Genomic DNA, 20,312 nt, shown 5'->3' with positions numbered 1-20,312 from the left:
GGCGTGCAAGAAAAAGATGTGGGGGTGTCGACTAGCAACCCTGGATTAAGGGGAGTAGTGGTGAAGTAGGGCTGCACTGCGAGATAAGGTGAGGAAAAAAAGAGTAGGCCGTGTCGGCTTAAGCTTGGTCTGTTGGTACGCTTCATGGTTAGCTTTAGTGGGGAAGGCGGTTGAAGGATGAATGGAGGGGCAGTGCCAACATACAGGCCTTTGACGGAGAGAGAGCGTCTCACAAAACAAATTGCATTTTTTTTCCTTTGCAAAGTCGACGGGCGTTTCAGCAATCTGTCGTGATAATTTCGGTGTGCCGCGACAAGTTTGCTAGTGGTGATGCGCGGGGCGCAGCGGAAACGTGCTTGCGGGTCCTCAAGTGTGCGACCAATCGAGTGCTTCGGTAGTCGAGAGAAAGGAGCTGCTGCAGAGCAACTTAGTCGACGACAGCATGCAAAAAAGCCTCGGCAGACCTGGGGGGTGAGGCGGGTGAGAGACGCAGTTTGGGCGGTGGCTATAAGGGGAGGGGGAAGGCCAGTTGAAAGTTTTATGAGCGCGCGTCTGCTGCGGGCGACCCGCCCATCTGCCACCTCCCAACTCTGGCTGGGTCACTTGCTTGGGGAGGGCGGCGACGAGACAACTACCACACCTGCACTGGATGTGTACCAGCTCCTACACACATCGGCTGTCGCTCTAGAAAACAAGACTGCTACCGTCATGCCTCTTTGCTGCCACTGCATTCACATGACCCTTGTGATGTCGCACGTCAGGCAGCGCCTTTGACAGCCCGCATGTTGCACGGCTCGATGCGCGTTGCATCATTGTACTCGAGTACAGACATACATTTTGCTGCCGCACTGTACCGTTGTATCATCTGGCGGACCTTTTCCCAAATCTCACTATACATTGCAGGCGTTTCGAGTTTGGCATGTTGCGAGAAATCACATGTCTTGGCCTGACCGTTGCCTCCCGCCCAGGCAGATTCGCTACAGAGTAGTCTTTGCCCACACTGATACTAGAGTGCCGAAACAAGCATTCGCTAGCTGTCGCTCTTCCTCTACCAAATCGATAGTTTCACTCGAGATACGACCCTCGCATTACACAGCACACCAATAACGCCCCCTCGGTTATTAGGGGCTTTAACCCACTCCCTAACCTGAAGGAGCTCCACATGTCTTCAGCCACTCCTGTCGCGCCTCGTTGGCTTGCCTCCAACGTACTCGTAGACTTTAATACGCAGACATAGGGACATGGTATTTCACAGACCAAATACTAGCTGCAGCCTGTGGCAGAATGCCAGTCTTACCCGACACTCAACTGAAATGTGTATCTATGGTGTGCAGTCCTGGATGGATTACAGACTAATTTGGCTGTAATTCTTGCCTATACTTACTTAGGTTGGTATGCAGCAATGCCATCAACTTAGCGGAAGTTTTGCTAGCTCTAGATTGCTGTCGGGTTTGTCTCCTATCTAGTCTCTGAGCGTAGGTGTGGCTGGGTTATTTCTCGGTCTAATCACTCTGCTTTGTCGCTGAGCAAGAGCCTCTCGGCAATCTATCAATCCTTAGAATACTACTCCAACTATCACCGACATAGTTAATCATGAGCGACATTTAGCAACATTATTCATTTCTTGTCATGACCCAATTTCCTTTTCCTTTGTTCTTGTACGCTGCGCTCGTCCTGGCGTATTCCGATATTTGGTCTGTAAAACCAGCTGGCTCAGCGAAGAAGCATGATGATGCGAGGAAGCCACTGTGAAGCACATTCTCGTTGCTTGGAAGCGTGAACTGACTGCGAGTAGTAGGATCAAGGCTGCACAGACATGACTCAGTGTATGATCGGTACCTGGGAAGCATCTGCAACATGTTCAGTCCCTGCGTGCATGCGCCTGGCAACCCACCGTTGCGCTTTCCTTTGTTCCACGGTAGATACTTAGTAGAGTAGAGCATGCACGCAGTTCTATGTTCCTGTAGTGCTAGATGACGACATGCTGCTCCTTGTATGCATCGCATCGTCTGAAGCAGGGGGGAAATGAAGGTGGTCGCAGGTGCACAGGCAGTCTGACATCATCAGATATGATTGACGTCAACGGTGGGCAGGTCGAGCCTTGCGAGGCTGATGCGCAGATTGCGATTCGATTGCGGGGTGGACATTGCGGGATGGGGGAATCGAGAAGATTCGAGGTGCAGATAAACAAAGCAGTTGCAATGGAGGATTGTCGTGGCGGGCTCAGTGGTTTTGGATGGTGAAGCGCCTTTGTAGGCGGCTCTGGACTGTCAATGTTTCACGATTGCATAACGTTTAGGCAGTGAGTGGTGGAATGGCTGCTTCACGAACCGTGTGCCGGCGGCGCCTACGGGCGACTAGTGTACAGCTGCACGCCAATTTTAGCATTTGGCCTCCTTTGAAACCATGGGGTCAATGTCAGATTGCTTTTGCCTCTCACCAAGCGAAACATGGCCTAAGACAGACGTCGATGCGATGGTGATTGACAATGACAAATCACGTGATCTGGTGTGCATGGCGCATAGCTGCTCGATACCTAGGCTGGCAAAGGCAGCATGCAGAGATGCAAAGCATTGTGTCGTGGCCATGCAAGGCGGTGGTGTTGGGGGTGCAAGTCTGGTTCTGGCCGAGGCCTGGGCCTGGACGGCGGCAGCGGGCAACCAACGGGCAATCGTGGATGGCAGAGCTAGGGGCGACGGCGTTGAGGAGAGTAAAGCAAGATGCAGACGGAGTTCTGATACAGTTGCAGCAGAGTCGCCTAGAAGAGTCCAAGCGAAGGCGTGACGGCTAGATCGGCAAACTGACGAGAGGCGCGGCCCTGCGTGTGTCGTGTGCAAGCAGTGGGCGAGGTGGCAACGCAGCGTCAGGCACTTGACGTCTCACGCACATCTCACCACTCCTCCCTCTACTACTGCCGCCCGCCGGCGCCATCCCATCCCGCCTCTCGACGTCTTTTCCTTGGTCCTCTCTCGACACCGACAACACTTGCAACTACTACCACCCGCGCATCTCACCTCCACCACCGCACATCGTCGCCCCGCCGCGTCGCTAGCACTGCGCCTCTGTCGCCGCACGTCACCGAGCTGGTCCCGGCCCCCACTGCTTCATCCACTGCCAGCGCTGATAGCTCGTCCACCACCATCACCAGCGCCGCCGCGCTCTCCTTCACGGCCTGGATTGCGTCGCCTACCTTCCGCCGGCTCCTGTCCTTGATAGTTGTCTCGCCGGCTCCTTGCAATGCTGCCCCAGGAGCCCCTCCACCCGGACGGGCCCACGTCGACGCTCTACACGTCGTACCACCCGCGCCACAATCTCCCACCCATGCAGCCAACACCCTTCACACACCACCGCGCTCAACACAATGTCGTCGCGCACACAGCAGCTTCCCACAACAGCCTCGGATCCACGGCAAAGGGAATCATGATCGGCATCTTTTCCGTCCTTGGCGCTGCGGGAATATGCCTCATCATCGCCGCTATTGTTTACTACTTCAGATACACGCAAACAGGCCGCATCTTCCTCGACCGGATAACGCGGCCGGGTGAATACGATGACGAACAGCAATTTGCCAAAGAAGAGGCCGAGGCGCTCGAGTCTATGGACGATCTGCAGCGAACAGAGTACCTGAGAGCTAAAGGTATGCCTGATATATTGCGTCTTTGCTTAATCACTCAATGGCAACGGACGTGCACTGACTTTTATAGCATTCGTCCAGGCAAACCCGCCCGAGTCCGTCCAAACCGACATATCTCTTTCGCAATTCCTGGCCATCCAAGAAAAGGGTGTATCCGCCTGGGAATTTGAGCCCGAACTCGAGATTGCAAATTGCTTTGTAGAAGGCCGTACCGAAATCGAGTTCTTCGATTCCGAATGCAGTGTTCAGAGCAACCTACCGATACCCAAGCAGAACGAAGTCTACTACTGGGAAGCCAAGGTTTACGAAAAGCCCGAGAGCACAAGCATAGCGATTGGCGTGACGACCAAGCCATATCCATTGTTTAGGCTCCCAGGTGCGTCTGCCACTGCACACCATCTTTTGATTTACATTCTAACTCCTCTTAGGTTACCATAAATCGTCAATATCATATATGTCTAATGGAAACCGCCGATACAACCAACCCTTCCAACCATCTGCATACGGTCCCGCCTACGTTCAAGGAGATGTCATTGGTGTTGGATACCGACCTCGAACCGGAACAGTCTTCTTCACGCGCAACGGTAAAAGGCTTGATGATGTCGCACACGGCCTCAAGACCCAGAACTTCTTCCCCACAGTCGGCGCAAATGGCCCATGTCACGTCCATGTCAACTTTGGCCAGATGGGCTTCGTATTCATTGAAGCCAATGTTAAGAAGTGGGGTTTAGCACCACAAACCGGAAGCTTGGCCCCACCACCACCATATGGTAGCGAACAAGGATCCATACTTCTAGACTCTGGGCGGGAAGGCGTCAGAGAAGGAATGGCTGGCAGTTATATCCAAGCAGGCTACGCACATGCACGGTCTAGTAGCCAGCAAATGCGTCTTGGAAGACAGGTACCTACAAGCCCAGGCCCCCAACGTAGCCCGACAGACATATCCCTCGCAGCACTCAGCCTCGTAGACTCGAACGATGACCCCGGCGAAGGTACCAGCGAGGACTATCGAAGGACAATCCCAGCCAACCAAGGTCTGACTCTTCTGCAACCTGGTGAGCTTCCCCCCGAATATACCAGTCCCGTCGGCTCTCCCAGCCTGCGAAACACGGCTAGCCATCAAAACGGTTATTGGGACGAGCGAGCACCACTCCTACAGAATCAGCAACAGTCTAGGGAAACTAGCCCGCCTGTCCCCAGCTACGACGCTGCCATGGCCGATGCACCAGAGATACGGCCACCCACAATCAGAGTACGCAGCGCGACTGAGGCTGGCGTTCGACCCCGACCTCGAGCACTTCATTGATGGATGACTGTGAAGCGTCAACAATTTTTTCCTTTTGTTATCTCGTACCGTGAAGATGCCTTGTCCGCACTCCTCCCTGTTACAACTATACCCTATCGTTCACTTTTCCTTTTTGTCAGGAGCAACAGTCAGCCAAGCGATGGATGCGCGGCGACGACGACGGCTGCATATTTGAGCTTTCAATGGACGCATACAGTGAAGTGAACCCAATCTGTTGAGTCAACTGGCCTTTGGAGTTTGAAACCAAGGGCGTTGTGTCTATCTTCTTTGTCTCTGGATTCTGGCGTCTTCTGTATTTTCCTTGTTCCTTTGTTTTTCGAGCGAGCATTACTACATGCCCCCCAGGGCTTCATGAAGGGGGGAGTACACGGATGTGACACGTGGGTGGAAAGGCTGTGTCCCTGTTGCTACTGGCGTTGTTGTACGGGACTAGACTGGACTTTTTTTTGTGTATTTGAGCCGTTCTTGGATTGTAGCCGTCGGCCAGGTCGCGCAGTTTTGGTTCCCGGTTGATTGGGTTTGCAGCTGTACATGACGATGTTGCTATCGAAATTACACAAATTTCCCTCTTGATCTCCACCTCATCTATTCCTATCTGATTTCTTTTCTTCTTCTCGTCACAGTGATGGGATGAAGAACCATGCCAAAGTTATGACAACTCTAACTTTTCTTTGACTTCACGGTTCAACGCCTACAAAAGCGCTCCTACCCTGACTACAAAACATATCGAAAGTAAGGATTTTCTTTGTCAGTCAAATCCATGAATGCCAGCTTGTCACGCTCCGCTTCGTCAATAGGGATACTATCTCTCTTCTTATTTTCGCGTTGAAGGACAAGATAGAGCATTGCAGCTGCAGCAATGGTGATACAGTAACTACATATCTCATTAGTGTCAAAAAGAGAAGGAGGTACTGGCTAGTATACACACCAAACAATCAAGCCGGTCCACAGCTTTGGGTAATGCGCTGGCTTTTCTCGGCTGTCAATCAACTGCGGTCCAACAATATTCCCCACACAATACGCGACAAAGATGGCAGCTGCCATGGCGCTCTTTTTAGTCGCTCCAGCCACATTAGACATGCCAATGACAATGGTCTGGCTGACGACGGCGCCAAAAGTGCCAATGATGGAGTATCCTGCGACAGGGGTGGCAGCATGGTAGGTCCATTCTGCTTTCCAAATCATAGCACAGCCAGCGATGACAGGGAGGCAGTTTACGACGAGTAAAATGAGACGGATATTTGGGATCCGTGAACTGAGGTACCCGCATAGCAAGATAGTAATGAGGCACAAGCCGCCGAGGGGAAATTGCCAGAGAATCGATTCGAGTGTCGACCAGCCAAATGTACTAACAATCAGCGGACCAAACCCAGACACTGCGCCGTTAACCGTATATGCCGAAGCCATGAGGATAAAAACGAGCCAAAGTTTGATATCCAGTGCTGCTTCCTTGAGCTGAGCGGGTTTGATCTTCTGGCAACGCACACCAGTCGCGCCTTTGCGCAGCCGCTCGACAGCTACAACCCGCTCTGCAGGCGAGAGAAACCATGCCGAAGCACACGAGTTGGGGATAAAAAAGCACCAGATACCGAAGAGAAAAGTCAAACAGCCCGCCAAAAGGTAGATGTACTGCCAGCGTTTCAAATCCCCGGCGGTAATCTGTGCAAAGCCATAGTTGAGTGCACCCCCGATAATCGTAAAGAGGCCTGTAGAACTAAACCACCAACTCTGCCGTATAGCCTGTTCCTGCTGCGTGTAGTAGCTAGATATTATCGTCATGAAACCAGTCGGTATGATACTCTCTACGAAACCGAGAAAGAAGCGCTGCGCATAGAGCCCCTTGTACGTGGTGACGGCTGCGGTTAGCATGCAGACCAGGGCCCAGAGCATGACGACGCCACCCAGTATGCGGCCGAGATTGAAGCGCTGTAGAGCAAAAGTCATGGGGTAGAGCCCTGCTAGCATGCCAAAGTAGAAGAGGGATGTCGCCCATGACAGACGGGATGTGTTTGTTGTAGGCGGCCTCATGCTGGTGTCTGTGATGCTGAGTGAGAGGTCCTTTGTCATGCCGAATAGGACTGCGGAGCCCAAGATGGCTTTGTCATAGTACACCAGTCCATATCCTAAGCTTTGGGTTAATCAAACAATTCAAACGGGCTCGTAGGTTATGGGCTGTGAGAAATACCGACAATCATGGCAGGTATCAAGAACCAGTCGACTTTTTTCAAAACTCTAGCCTCGATTTCTGGGTCGATTACCTGCGCGTGTTCCCCTACAAGGCCAATTGCTAGATCTTTCTCCTGCGATACTGCCGCGTTTGCGCCTGACTCTGCGTCTTGGCCAGTTGCCGGAGGCCCGCCTGTGTGCTCCATGGCTGCAATGTGAGTATGAGCCGTCATCCTCGAAGAGCAGTTGGGAGACCAGAATCTTCAACCAGACTTTTAAGGAGGAGTGGAATCCAAGATGGAAAAGATGGAAATCAGCTTCGCAAATTCTCATGTGTCACTCGATTATACACACGGCTTGAACATGCACGGGATGCCAACTCGAAGCTAGCGCCATATCAAGCATGCCAGACCTATCGCAGGCGATGTCGCAATTCGAGCAGCAAATCCAGAGGCTAGCACCCGCATTCAAGCGAACATGGCAAACACGGCTATCTGTGCAGCCATATCATTGGTACAATGGCTAAATATGCCGCGTGAAGTGGCTGGTGTTGAGGAAGCATAGCAGAGAAGGATGAAGAGACTAATGCCGAACCGGGTATAGCCCAGACCGTGACATAATCATGAAGAAAAACCTTTCGGTGCGAAACTGCTCCGCTCTCCTACCAATCAACCTTCTAGCTACAAGGCACCCTCACCACCGGCCGTGGGGTGTCTTTGCACACGCATCTCGGCGCAACTACTGTGTTTCAGTACATCATTCATTAAATTCATGAATGCGAAAGACAAAAGGCTCTCGATGCGCAAGTCTCCCGTGTAGTAACCAAACCTCAGTCTCTTGCCTCGCTCAATCCGCTGTTCCATTTGGCGGATTTCGAGCTGGATACATACATGCTCTATCTCTATCTTTCTTTGAAAGCTGAGACGCGTCATGTGTGTACGAGACAAGACTAAATGCGACGATTTTTGAGTACGGAACCGCCTGATTCCATGTGTCGGACCTCCGTAATTTATCTGTCGGGACATACGCTTTGTAACATTGCAAAACTTTGATATATGTGGGCGGTGCGAATCGCAACCAAAACACAATATAACTTAATGTTTGCCCAAGAGACGATAAGAGCATATTCAGAGAAATCAGATGATGTGAATTCGTTTGAGCATTGACGTCATGTCCTCTTGCTGCGGTTCTTGACCATAACTAGGTCAATATAGAGAAGCAATACGTTTCCATGTATATATGTTATGTGCGTACAAAGCATGGTAACCCTGCTATCTTGTAAAATCTACTCTTTACATTTCATTGATCTCATTAATATCACTTTACAAAATGAAGCAAAAAGAAAAAAAGACACACATTCAAAATGGAGTTTGCCGAGTAGCAGAATTGAACTGCTGATCTTCGCATAACTGTACATGGTACAAGTGCGACGCGTTACCACTGCGCCAACCCGGCATGCTGATTTCGTGAACATTGAGATTTTTTGAAATTAACATGATCATAACTTGTGCATTTTGACACCTAAGATTTGCAAACACTTGCAGAAGCTCAGGCGGCTCGTTTGCATCCTGTCTTTTAACTGCATTACAACCCTATTCCATCTCAATCCCATGCAAACCTAGATGTCTTCCCGTTGAAATACAAGTAGGGCATATCTCATCCCCATGACACTACATATTCTCGAACTCGTTGAACCCCCCAAAATACAGCGTGTTGTCAGGCAATCTATAAGTTCAATTACTAACACACAACTGTAGCCACAAGGTATATTCATCTGTCGGGAAAGCCGACTTGTTGCATCATTCTCTGGAAACAAGTCCTCGAAAACAGACCTATTTCGCCACAATCACGAAATGGGAAAGTGAAGCATCTTGTTACCCTTGGCAATTGCACAGAAGATGGCCTCGGTATATGCTTTGATGGGTACGTTGTGTCTCTGTGGCTGTTTCAAAGCCACCTTGGCTACCCGCAACTATCGGATTTGATGTGGCGTTCATTGGAATTCAAGCCCCAAATTTACTTGCACTTGAAATATGTGAATATCTGATAGCATTGTAATATGTTGATAATGCTTGCAATATAGGGGATTTTCTATTGCGCCTTGTATATACTGCGCTCTGTTTAATACAGGCGGTCCAAACTTCAGCACAGCCAGTTTGAACCTCCCGACCATGGTAGAGGCAACGACGACCCATGACGAAGTCAAAAAAATATTTCATTGTAGGGTGCAAATCTACTACTCGGACTAGAAACTAGGGCTGAATCAGCCCAACAGTTTTACTTGGGCGAATCAATAGCTTGGGTTGTCAATACCTTGCGTGACAAGAGTCGGGGATTAGCCTCACCTTTGGGTTCGGTACAAAGTTGGTGGGCTGAAGCTACGACCACCTCGATGTACATCATCGCCGCGAAGAACAGGCAACGTATAAACTTACACTTTCACCCACCATACACCCCATCACATCACAGTCCTTTCAGATTTTACACCCCGTCTACTCGGAACTCGTCTCCCATATCCCACGAGCGCGATTTTTGAAACAAGCCTTGGACCAGGTTCGAAGGTCACCGACGCCAGGATGGCGGATACCGGCGTAGACATCGGATCACTCTCGCCAGACCAACAAGCTGCGCTTCAGCAATACACTGCTGTCACAGATCAAGCAGTCGACGCCGCGATACCCCTCCTTCAGCGAGCGCAATGGAACGTCAACATTGCCGTCACACGCTTCTTTGATGGCGAACCTACCGAAGATCCCGTCGCCGTTGCTGCCGCACAACAACCCCCACGAGATACCCGGCGGCAAGAAACATTGTTGAATGGCTTCGGAGCGCCTCGGTCGTCAACAAGTAGTGGAAGGAGACCAATGATAGAGCCAGCGCCTCGGGTCGTCCCGCAGCCAGAAAGCCAGGTCAGCACTCAAGTTCCGCTGGTCCTCGCAATCTTCTTCGCGCCCTTCTCGCTTGTATACTCTTTGTTCTCAAAGAGCTTCCGGTTATTAGGATGGATATTTCCTTTCTTACCTCGTGTATGGGGGAGGCTTACAGCCAGCAATATCAACACGCCTGCGTCGCAACGCAGCACAAGCGGGCGTCGGCCCTTGAACCCACGAGACACGGCTGCCCGATTTATCCGCGAATTCGAGGAGGAATACGGAAGCCACAGCCTGCCGTTCTTCGAGAGCGGATACGCTCAAGCCTTCGACCTGGCAAAGAAGAACCTCCAATTCCTCATGGTCGTCCTCATCAGCCCGGAGCACGACGAAACATCCTCCTTCATTCGCGATACGCTTCTCGCGCCTGAAGTCGTCGAGTTTGTACGAAATCCCGACAACAACATAATCCTCTGGGTAGGCAATGTTCAGGATTCCGAAGCATACCAAGTCTCCGCCGCGCTCTCATGCACAAAGTTCCCATTTACGGGATTGATTGTACACACCCCACAGGTATCTTCGACCGCCATGGGTATCGCTACCCGGGTCACAGGTCCGACGCCCCCTCAGCAATACGTTGCCAAACTGCGCACTGCAATGCAACAGCACACTGAGCCACTGAACCGCGTGCGCAGTCAGCGCGCAGAACAGCAGGCCACGCGCAGTATCAGAGAGCAGCAGAATAGCGCATACGAGCGGTCGCTTGCCGCTGACCGCGAAAAGGCGCGCAAGAAGAAGGAAGAGGCAGAGCGCAAAGCAAGAGAAGAAAAGGAAGCTCTCGAGCGCGAACAAGCCATTGAGCGCTACGCCCAGAACCTCCAGCAATGGCGCAAGTGGCGCGCAGCTTCCATACGTCCAGAGCCCGATGCCAGCGAGACTAATGTAGTGAGAATTAGTCTGCGTATGCCTGACGCTCAACGTGTAGTGCGCAAGTTTGCAGCAGATGCGGACATTGAGGAACTCTACGCTTTCGTCGAATGTTATGACATCTTGCAGTCTGGAAATGAAGCTAGAGAAAAGGTTGAAGAACCAAAGGATTTCGAGCACGAGTACAAGTTCCAGCTTGTGTCGCCCATGCCGAGAGAAGTCTACGACTTGAAGGCTGGGGGCTCGATCAAGCAGCGCATTGGGCGGAGTGGTAATCTCATCGTTGAGCGTACAGACCTGGAAGAAGAAGATGATGACGATGACAACGAGGAATAGGACGCATAATGTATCTAACGAGGCATGGTGTGGCGTTTTATTACTTGATTATTTAGCGTGGAGACTTGGATGAATGGTATCTGAAGATGAGCGATGAGCCGTTGTTAATGCTGTATACGAATCACACAATCATACATTTCATAATTACACAAATGTAGAATACCTCTATGATAATGCAGCAACTTTAGTCATCTCATTTTCTTCGTTATCTAGCAGCTTAACCGCTGAGGGTATCTATCTTTGGCTGTTGAAAGGCCATGTTTTACTTTTATAATCGCCCTACGCCAAAACAAACACATCGTCATTATGCAATGTCGATATCGAGATCCAGATGCCCCGTAATGCGGAGGCCTGAAGACGGCAAGCATGCCTCTACCTTGTGGTGGCATGCTACTTCTCTCTCTCGTAGATTGTTGAAATACACGAGCTTCCACGCTCACATTATGTGAAAAACGCTTAGCCGCTGTAAGTCTGCTTGGGCTGTGGGTACGAGGGACCGAGCTCCTGAATGCTAAGTTTCGCAAGCCACTGGCCCATGTCAATGGCCTTCTCAAGAGGCTTGCCCTGGACAATACCAGCGACGAAACCACCAGCGAATGCATCACCGGCACCGTTGGTGTCATTGATCTTGTCGCTGCTGATGGCATGTACGGCAACTTCTATGACCTCGGGCTCACTACCCTCCTTGCTAGTAACGGCGATGGTGGGGTCAGTGCCTTGGGTGAAGACGACTGTCCTTGGCCTGTTGGTATTCTTCTTGGGCAGGCTGGCAATCTTCTTTGCAATCTCCTTGACGTCCTTGGTCTCGAAACCGTGGGACTCAGCGAATGCTGCGGCTTCGGTCTCATTGCCGATCAGGATGTCGACGTATGGGATGACCTCATCGAGAGGATCCTTGAAGAATTGTGAGATGAATGGAGCGGAGAGGTTGAGAATGAATTGCTGTCAAACAGTCAGTATTTGGAACTTTTATCAGGCCGATCAAAAACATGTCCGTACCTTGTTCTTTGATGCAGCCTCCTCAGCAAGCGCCTTAATGGCGGGTACGCAGACGGTCAAGTGGAAGCCACCAACGTAGAAGACCTTGGCGTTCTCAACCTGCTTCCAGATGTGGTCCTGCTTCAGATGCTCAAGCTTGTAGTTGTTGGCAGCAGCGAGATCGGTGCACAGTGAGCGGTTGTGGCCAGTGATGACAACACCGCAGCGGCCGGTGGGGGTCTTCTCGTCATAGAGGTACTCGGTCTTGACACCAGCATCGGCAGAGATCTTCTCGAGAGTCTCACCGTACTTGTCCTTGCCAATGCAACCAATGTAGACGACTGAGTTGGGCTCAAGGACGTATGCAGCACCTCGGGCAGTGTTCTGCGCAGCACCACCGGCGATGAGGACGGCCTTGTAGTTCTGGATCAAGTCCTCGTACAATCCCATGTGCTTCTCTGGGTCGGCGAGGATAGCGTCATTGGCTTTGAGATCATACTTGTCCAGAAGAGCTTGGTCACTGCGAGCTGTCAATGCAAGCTCTCAATGCAAGCTCATTGCTGTGCTCTTTCACCCCGACGACTAGGGTGCATCATGGCAACAAGCTGTCTAGGGGAGGGTGTCCGACTTACCCAACGCCCTGGATGTCCAGGAGCGGGTTCTCAAGGCACAGTAGCTCGTAGTTTCCAGGCATTGTTGTGGTTGTTGTTATGGTTGCTGTTTTTCTTAGGAAAGGCGATTGTTGGAGTTGTAGCGGGGAGAAAGTGCTTAATGTGGGGCGGAGTTTCGGACATTGAGGGACAGCAAATCTCGCGCTAAGTCGTGCTAAATCCGCCGAGCCCCGCGGCGCGATACTGGCGAGGCGGTGCCGACCAAGCATCCTTGATCATATGTTCGTTGTGCTTGAGGAAAGGAAGAAGATATGGTTCTGGGCTCCAGCAAGAGTGAGGGGCATAGGTATATCACATACGCCTGCCAGGCCATGCTTTACTGCCGTTATTGTCACGCCGTCACGTTCTAGTTACCGAACATCAGACCACCATCCCTAGTCCTTTGCTTTAGCGGTCAAGGTTCCATCCAGTGGTCATTCTAAAAAAAACAAAGTTTGAAAAAACGTCTGATTGTGTTGTGAATAATCTGTGTCTGACCTGTTTCCTACTATTCCGTCCCTCGATACAACACTGCGTAGCTCATGCCAAAATCCCCCGCATCTTCACCCTTGATAACAAGCTCCTGGCCCGTCATGACCCCTACACTCATTCTCTTTGAAGAAGCCTGTAGGCTATCAACAATCTCAATTATGACAATGTCATCTTGCATGGATGCTTGCCCCTAACACGCGTACTGGGAAAGCTTGCAGATGGCCTGCGTCAGTAGCGAGGCTATCCGAGTGAACTAGACCTGATGAAATCCTATTTCCGCCCCGCCCGTACTAAATCCTGGAATGCTGATTCCAGTGCTCGTTTCACTTCTCGGTAGCTTACAATCAGCACATTTTGCTCGTCTCTGCTGATTAGTCCTATTCTCTCATCTGTACCGGCATCTAGTTTGTTAAGACAGTCCAGGATATGCGCCAGATCCGTAACGGGGTGTCCATTTGCATCCACTTGGTGGAAAACGTAATCGCGGAAAAGTTTAAGGTAATAGCGCTCGCCAGTTTCGGCCCATACAGACGACGGATTTGCGCCACTATTCCCTGGCATGTTTTGGGACGCGTCTAGCTCTGGCCGCTCATTGATCATGTTGAGCTTGATCAACAGGCGGACCAATCGTGATGATTCCAACTCTTTACCAAGATGGACTGTGAGGCTGTCCTGTGCATGGAGCTCACTATCAAAAACAGATGCAAACTGATCGGCAATCCCACCAAGGAAAGTGTCAATGTCCTTTTGCAGAGGCGCTGGAGAGGTGGGAGATGATGGCGTTCCAGCTGGTGGCTGGGGGTTGAGGAGCCATTGAACACATTCCTTGAGGCGGGCCGTGTAACTTCTTGTAATGTAGTCCATGGACTTCTGCATCTGTAAGTGAGCTGTTGGGTTGTTGTTCGCGATGCAAAGTATCAACCGTCCAAGTTGAACAAAGTCGTCTGCCTGAAGCTCAGGCACAGATCGCGCATTATCAAACTGAACAATATCCATGATGCCACAGGCATTTAACCGTATCCGGTTCTTTGAAGTAAGTAGGATTTTTGAAGGCGTGATCAATCTTGCAGCCAATCCTGACCCATGTATAGCCTTCAACGCTGACGCAATTTGGACAGTGTAACCCCATAAAACCTGCTCTGGTACATGCGATGATGTTGGCTGTCTTCCATGAAAACGCTGCACGGGCTTGAAGTGCTCATCGGCAAGAGATTTGGAATTCGGATGGTAGTCTGTGACGAGGATCAAGGAACTATCGCCAAATGCTCGAGTGGTAAATGCTTCATGGATAGTAACGACATTGCCGTTCAGAACACGTTTCCATGGTTGAGCAGAGCGAATAGCAGTCTCATTCGTCAGTCGAAAGTTTTCGAGACGGCGCAGTGCGTATGTTTTTCCATCTTTGCTGGATACAGCTCTGTATATCCAGCTAGCATATCCGAAAGGCGCAGTGTTTTTCTGAGGTGACATATCCAAGCAAAACAACGAATGAAACTGCTCAATGACAGGCAGAGTACTGTTTGGGGCAATCTGGCGTGCGACCTCTGCCTTCTTTTGCAATTCTTCTCGCAGCGCATCGGGTATGAAAAAGTCATGAGCAGTGCGCTGGTAAGCAAGCAAACCGGTAGGCTGAGGTCCTACAGGCCAGTACAAGTGATAGGCTGGATTCTGGAAGGCATTGGCGTTCTGAAAGTACGTCGCTGAAGCGTCTTGCGCGTAAGGGTTGATGGTAGCGGCCTGGTGGCTTGGACCACCCAGTGTGGATATGCTAGTGGGGGTACTGAACGGATCGTAGCCAAGATTAGGATCTACCTGGACTGATTGTAAGTCGAGACCCTCGTTCAAGCCAGATGGGTGCTAGGCACGCCATGTCAAATCATTCTGAGGACAAGGAACCAAATGTAATGAAAGCCCCACGCACCATCTGCTGACCGTCAAAGGACTGTGGAACAAACTCTTGAAAGTCTTGCGAATGCCAATCAATTGCGGGCTCTTTTGTATGCACGCGCGGGGTGGTGACAGCTGAAAGAAATCAGCATGCGAACGTCAGTACAGCTGACGACTGTTCAAGACTCACTGGAGCGTTGTGATTTGGGTGTAAAGACCGCGGCATTAGCCGCCTTAGGGGAGATGGCAGCACTGCGAGGCGAAGGTGTCACGGATCCATTCGTGTTTGCTTGCAACGGAGTGAAAGATGGCGAGTCAACATTGAACCTCTTTTTGGTGTTCTCATTCTGATTCAGTTTGAGGTTGTCGTGTATGTACGGACAGGCTGGACAGGGTCACTACAGACACTTTGGCAGATGCGGTCACATGTACTTACTATTCTCGTACCGACAGTGACCGTATATGGTGACATTGCGGCAGAGAGTGTTCTTCGCTTCTGCACAGGGCCAGTCAGATTCAGTGTTAGAGTATGCATGTGTGGCTGGCTCATACCGCGACCCTTGGGGCGAGGAGAGACTACTCCCCTCCGCGAATCTCCCGAAGGACCTCCAAAGGCTGTTGCCATGAATCGCGTCTGGCTCGACGATGGGTTGTTTGTAGCAATATAAGGTTGTTGGCGTGTCTTGGACGCGCTCTGGGGGGACGAGGCGGCGCTGTGCGTAGGTTCTGCTGGCTGTGACGTGGGGGGTTTACGGTCAGACCCGGTATCGTCTGATGAGCCTCCTCCCCTACTCCATCTGCCGCCCGACTTGTTCGACTGCTTCCGCCTGTTGCTGCGCGCCTGTTTCTGGGGCGTGGTAGGGGCGTTGCGCCCTTGGGGATTGGGTAGCGAGTCCGGCGACGATGACGATGTCACTTCGGAAAAAGATTCGGTGGTAGAAGAGTCGGAGCTTGCAATGACTGTAACATGTGGGTGGCCCCTAGGAATGGGAAAATATGCAGGCTGATTGGGCGATGTGGAAGAATGCGGCGCGCCTTTGGTCGGCGGCGACGCAGGCTGAATGGTGGGCAACCTGCTACCCTTTTGGTGGATGCTTCCTGCGAGGCCGTTAGAGAGCGAGTTCATTAAAGACGTGAAGCTGTATAGGGTGGACGGCTCCCGGGAATCTCCAGGGCCGCCGGCAGACATGGCGGGCGAGATGTTCGCGATAGCGGAGTGGCATGGAGCGGGACAGCACAGCGACAAGTGGGTGAGTACCTTTCGGAATTGCGGGCTATGAGCCACCCCCAACGAGTCCAGCGTCGTCCTGAAGGAGCAGCAGCCGCTTCTCCATCAGCAGGCACAGTCCAAGAAAACAAGGCAAACCAGCGAAGCAGGCGCGCTCGAGTGTGAAGGTGCGATGGCTGAAACCCTGCAGCGCTTCTACGCCTTGCTTGCATGCTGCTGTTTGCCCTGTTTGCACCCGCCCTGCTTAGTCACACACACACCGACCACAACCATCACCACCGTCATCATCATCACGCCACCTTAGACAAGAAAGACATCACATATACGCATAACTCCATGATAGTATCCTAAAGCACAAAACACTGTCACGACTGGCCCCCCACCCATGGCGGCTCGACATTTGCACTCGCCCAAAGGACAGCACGCCGCCATACGACTTCAGCAAGCTACATGATAAAAAGACTCGCCCTCTCCCCTCTGCCATGCCATAGACACAAAAAGTCAACATAAGCCCCAAAAATACCACAGTAATCTCAAATGTGAAGCATATCGAGTTTGTCACCTTCCCCTCCTTTGCTTGTTCCCTTCACTACAAAAAGTCGTCAGGACGTGAACCAAAGCGTGAGTAACTTCCAGAGGCCGGACCAGATCCCTCAAGACCTTGTTCCAAGAATTTTTTGATAGACGCCTTGACTGTTGCACAGGTATCAGGCAGAAACAAATCAGTATATGCATGCTTCGTGCAAACCGATCCTTTGTTGGTGCACAGCGACAGCTAAGGACGGCAGAGGGATCTCGAAGTCCTTGACGATTGATGAGAAGACAGCAACGAGCAGCCTACTACGGCTGCGCCACCGTCAATCAACCGCCTTGGCCGTTGGGCGGCGTATGGCCCCATGCATTATTGGCGCCCTCACCATATGAGTTGAACAGCAGCGGACTCGCCATGTTGACATTGGGGGCGTATCCGTACTGGTTGTTGTTGAAGTTATTACTATACGTGGCAGGCCCCCACGGCACGGGGCTGCTTCCTTGGTTTCCCCAGGCGGCACCACTACCAAGACCGCCACTAAAGCTACCGCTGATGGGCCGTAGGGTCCGGTTAGTAGTAGGAGTCAGCACGTCGGCACTCAGAAGCGAGTTCGCCGAATCTCCTCGTACATGACCAGACATACCAGCCTTAGTACCGATCATAGGAGACCTACGAACATCGTTTCCAAACCCATTGGAATTCATCATGGGTGGTGATGCTGGGCCGGGCGCACGGTTCCAGATGGAGTTCGAGTTCGACTGACCATCGGGTACTGAGGGTAGGTTCGGTGGTTGGCGGATGGAAGAAGTAGATGCAGTCCTATCCATGGGCGTAGAAAGCAATCCAGGAGCAGGAGCAGGAGCAGGAGAGAAGGGCTTGTAGTTCCTGACCGAGTTGACCAAGTCATTGATCGAATAAGTTGCCGGAGCGTACGTGGTATCATTGACAACAGTGGTGTCGTCAAATGTCTGCTCCGGTGGGGTGGGTGGAATGTTTTCATCCTCTTCAACCAGCGGGTCCAATCCGGCCTCCTCTCCTACCAAATCATCTACCATGTTTCGCATCGCGTTGTCCTTGGCGAGCGTGATAGATGCGGATTCCGAGGCTGCAGCAACACTGTAAGACTTTTGGTCATCCGGAATCGGTGCCTCTACATGCTGAAAAAGAGGCATATCAGCTGCTTGCACAGACAAAACAGGAGAGCCGTCAGGCTGATTGGTGGGGCTCGCTAACAATTCAGATGGCACACCTTCTTCCCGATAGATGAATCGCGGGCCTGCGAGGTCCAGAGGAGCATCTGGGTTCTGTACAAGAAGCAGACCATCGATGAGTAGGTCTTTGACTCGCATGAGCATCTCGACGTTCGGATGGTTCCGGTTCAACTCGCTCCACTTTGGTTTCATCTTGTCCCCATTGTACCACACCTTCATAGTGTCAGGGTGAATAAGGGGCTCAAACCCAATGGTGTCTGTATCCTCCTCGAGCATGTAGACTTCCTTGGGCAGCTGATCGACCGGGAAACTGGAAGCCAGGAGGGAAAGCGTCGCGGCATATGCCTTCCACAGCTCTTGCACGTCGACAGTGTTTAGGGTGTCAGCAATGTTGGCATTGAGCACCTGCCAGTAGCGTGTGAACCATGTGCTGTACAGGCGAAGTCCTGGCAAAATACGGCGGGCTACAGCGGTGATTTTGTCTGAGAGTTGCATCGTACGTTCTCCATTTTGGTGCTTCACGTCGTTGCCTTCCGACAGACGGTCTAGTTCTGGCTGCAAAACCTGCAAGAGAATGAAGAAAGTCTTGACATTCAGACGGAGGTAGTAGAAATATGTACGCATAATGTTAGGAGGGGGTTTTTCGCCTGGAGGAGTCAGCACAGTCAATTACAGAGAATTCTCAACATACTTTGCAGCTGGACGGTGGCAAAGTACTCTGCCGACATGTTGATGAGAATTATCTTGGTCAAAACAGAATCCAGCGGGCGTTCCTTGAGCTCAATGGCTAGATGGCTGAGTACCTCGCCTTCCAACTCATCGTGTGCCGCGAATTCCTCGCCTTTGTAGATCTTGCTATGCAACCGGATGAACCATGCAATAAGAGCACGACCAGTCGTTCCTTCGGCTGATTTGTGGTTGTTAATGAGCTGTCCGTTGTCCCATGCAGCAATAACGCGCTTGAATTCGGTGGCCAGGTTGGCCTTGGCCTGAGGGTATGGTTCTTTGCTTGCAAGTGAGCGGTACAGGTGGTACACGCAACGGAAGTGATCACCGTCCTCGCGCGCAATTACGGCGAGCTGATTCGGTGCGTGTCCAGAGTCTGGGTAAATCTCAGCCGCCAAATCGTAATATCCCTTGGCGGGGCCCCAATTGCGCTCTTTGTTCTTATCGACGAGTTCGGTCTCGCGGTAGCGGGAGAGATCGCCGAGTTGGATGAGTGTCTGGTGGCACGAGAAGAGGACCTGCGTCTTCCAATTCGCAGGAATGGGTCGGCGCGGAGACGATTTGGAGGCTGCATTACGGTTAAGCTTGGCGTGGCTGGCGGGGAGAGGGAGCCTACTGTCATCCTTCCATTTCTGGGCAATCTTGCGCAGCTCGGGAATGCCATGGAATTGGGCATCAAGATTCAGAATGTACTGGCGGTAGAAGCGCTGGCTGGCCTTGATGAATTGGAGATAGGTTTTTTGAAACTTTCGGATCTCCACGACATGGTCCTTGGAGCGCTTGAGCTGCCCACGTGTTAGTGCCGTTGTAAGCGTGGAGATTCGATGGTGCATACGAGCTTGTGTTCTTGTCGGAAAGCGGCGTTGACCTTGAGATGGGCGTTCCACAGCGCCGTCTGGAGTTCGTGGGCGGTCGCGTATTCGAAGTTGCAGATGAGGGCCTCGCAGGCGGCACGGTATCTATAGGGGATTAGTAGTCGCGGGAATTGGGAGGTATCATCGCCTACTCTTGCAGCACGGCAGCTAGTTCGGCGCACCCGGAGCCGCCATCGACGCGCCTGTAGAGCTCCGTCGCAATCGCTCTCGCCCGCCTGTGGTGAGTCAGCATGTGAGTATGATGGGACGGGGGTAAGGGGGAAAAGCGCACCTGTCGAGTTGTTCGGTGTTGGCGGCCATGACTGGAGTATGCAGGAGCCGGCGACGTTCAGATGTGACCCCACGGTCGGCGGGCAGGTCAGACCAAGGCACGGAGCAGACGGCGGGCGTTGTGGCTGGCGTGCTCCATTTATGGTGAAGTGGCGTGCCCTGGGTAGAGGACAATCAGCGCGGGTGAGGGTCTCGGAAGCAAACAGCACCCAAGACGCAGAAAT

The 20,312-nt window shown here is 51.9% G+C and overlaps 6 protein-coding genes and 1 non-coding gene across 7 annotated transcripts; 2 read left to right on the top strand and 5 right to left on the bottom strand.

Annotated features, from left to right (window-relative positions):
* Positions 1-3,145: 3,145 nt before the first annotated feature.
* On the top strand, positions 3,146-4,998 carry COCSADRAFT_266126 (uncharacterized protein). The gene is made up of 3 exons (XM_007707592.1): positions 3,146-3,637; positions 3,705-4,010; positions 4,063-4,998. Exons 1-3 carry the CDS (start codon positions 3,238-3,240, stop codon positions 4,938-4,940), a joined length of 1,584 nt encoding a protein of 527 aa, XP_007705782.1. The 5' UTR covers positions 3,146-3,237; the 3' UTR covers positions 4,941-4,998.
* Positions 4,999-5,654: 656 nt separating this feature from the next.
* On the bottom strand, positions 5,655-7,312 carry COCSADRAFT_103577 (uncharacterized protein; the record flags this gene model as incomplete). The annotated part of the gene is made up of 3 exons (XM_007707591.1): positions 5,655-5,814; positions 5,869-7,063; positions 7,126-7,312. 3 exons carry the CDS (start codon positions 7,310-7,312, stop codon positions 5,655-5,657), a joined length of 1,542 nt encoding a protein of 513 aa, XP_007705781.1.
* Positions 7,313-8,477: 1,165 nt separating this feature from the next.
* Positions 8,478-8,561, bottom strand: COCSADRAFT_t92. Its single transcript has one exon. It is a non-coding gene; the product is annotated as a tRNA-Thr (tRNA).
* Positions 8,562-9,514: 953 nt separating this feature from the next.
* On the top strand, positions 9,515-11,428 carry COCSADRAFT_41849 (uncharacterized protein). Its single transcript, XM_007707419.1, has one exon. It carries the CDS (start codon positions 9,683-9,685, stop codon positions 11,237-11,239), a length of 1,557 nt encoding a protein of 518 aa, XP_007705609.1. The 5' UTR covers positions 9,515-9,682; the 3' UTR covers positions 11,240-11,428.
* COCSADRAFT_41848 (uncharacterized protein) lies at positions 11,403-13,137 on the bottom strand. The gene is made up of 3 exons (XM_007707418.1): positions 12,850-13,137; positions 12,239-12,737; positions 11,403-12,181 (listed from the first exon to the last, which is right to left on the bottom strand). Exons 1-3 carry the CDS (start codon positions 12,909-12,911, stop codon positions 11,696-11,698), a joined length of 1,047 nt encoding a protein of 348 aa, XP_007705608.1. The 5' UTR covers positions 12,912-13,137; the 3' UTR covers positions 11,403-11,695.
* Positions 13,138-13,629: 492 nt separating this feature from the next.
* COCSADRAFT_103428 (uncharacterized protein) lies at positions 13,630-16,435 on the bottom strand (the record flags this gene model as incomplete). The annotated part of the gene is made up of 5 exons (XM_007707590.1): positions 13,630-15,171; positions 15,281-15,381; positions 15,437-15,631; positions 15,683-15,742; positions 15,799-16,435. The coding sequence occupies 5 exons, from the start codon at positions 16,433-16,435 to the stop codon at positions 13,630-13,632; spliced, it is 2,535 nt and encodes an 844-aa protein (XP_007705780.1).
* A 723-nt stretch (positions 16,436-17,158) lies between these two features.
* COCSADRAFT_266038 (uncharacterized protein) lies at positions 17,159-20,219 on the bottom strand. Its single transcript, XM_007707589.1, has 6 exons — positions 20,090-20,219; positions 19,950-20,033; positions 19,779-19,902; positions 19,560-19,728; positions 18,909-19,511; positions 17,159-18,864 (listed from the first exon to the last, which is right to left on the bottom strand). Exons 1-6 carry the CDS (start codon positions 20,116-20,118, stop codon positions 17,336-17,338), a joined length of 2,538 nt encoding a protein of 845 aa, XP_007705779.1. The 5' UTR covers positions 20,119-20,219; the 3' UTR covers positions 17,159-17,335.
* Between the last annotated feature and the right edge of the window lie 93 nt (positions 20,220-20,312).

Source organism: Bipolaris sorokiniana, assembly GCF_000338995.1.
Source record: "Bipolaris sorokiniana ND90Pr unplaced genomic scaffold COCSAscaffold_19, whole genome shotgun sequence".
NCBI lineage: Eukaryota > Fungi > Ascomycota > Dothideomycetes > Pleosporales > Pleosporaceae > Bipolaris > Bipolaris sorokiniana.
This window is presented reverse-complemented; position numbering and strand designations above follow the sequence as displayed.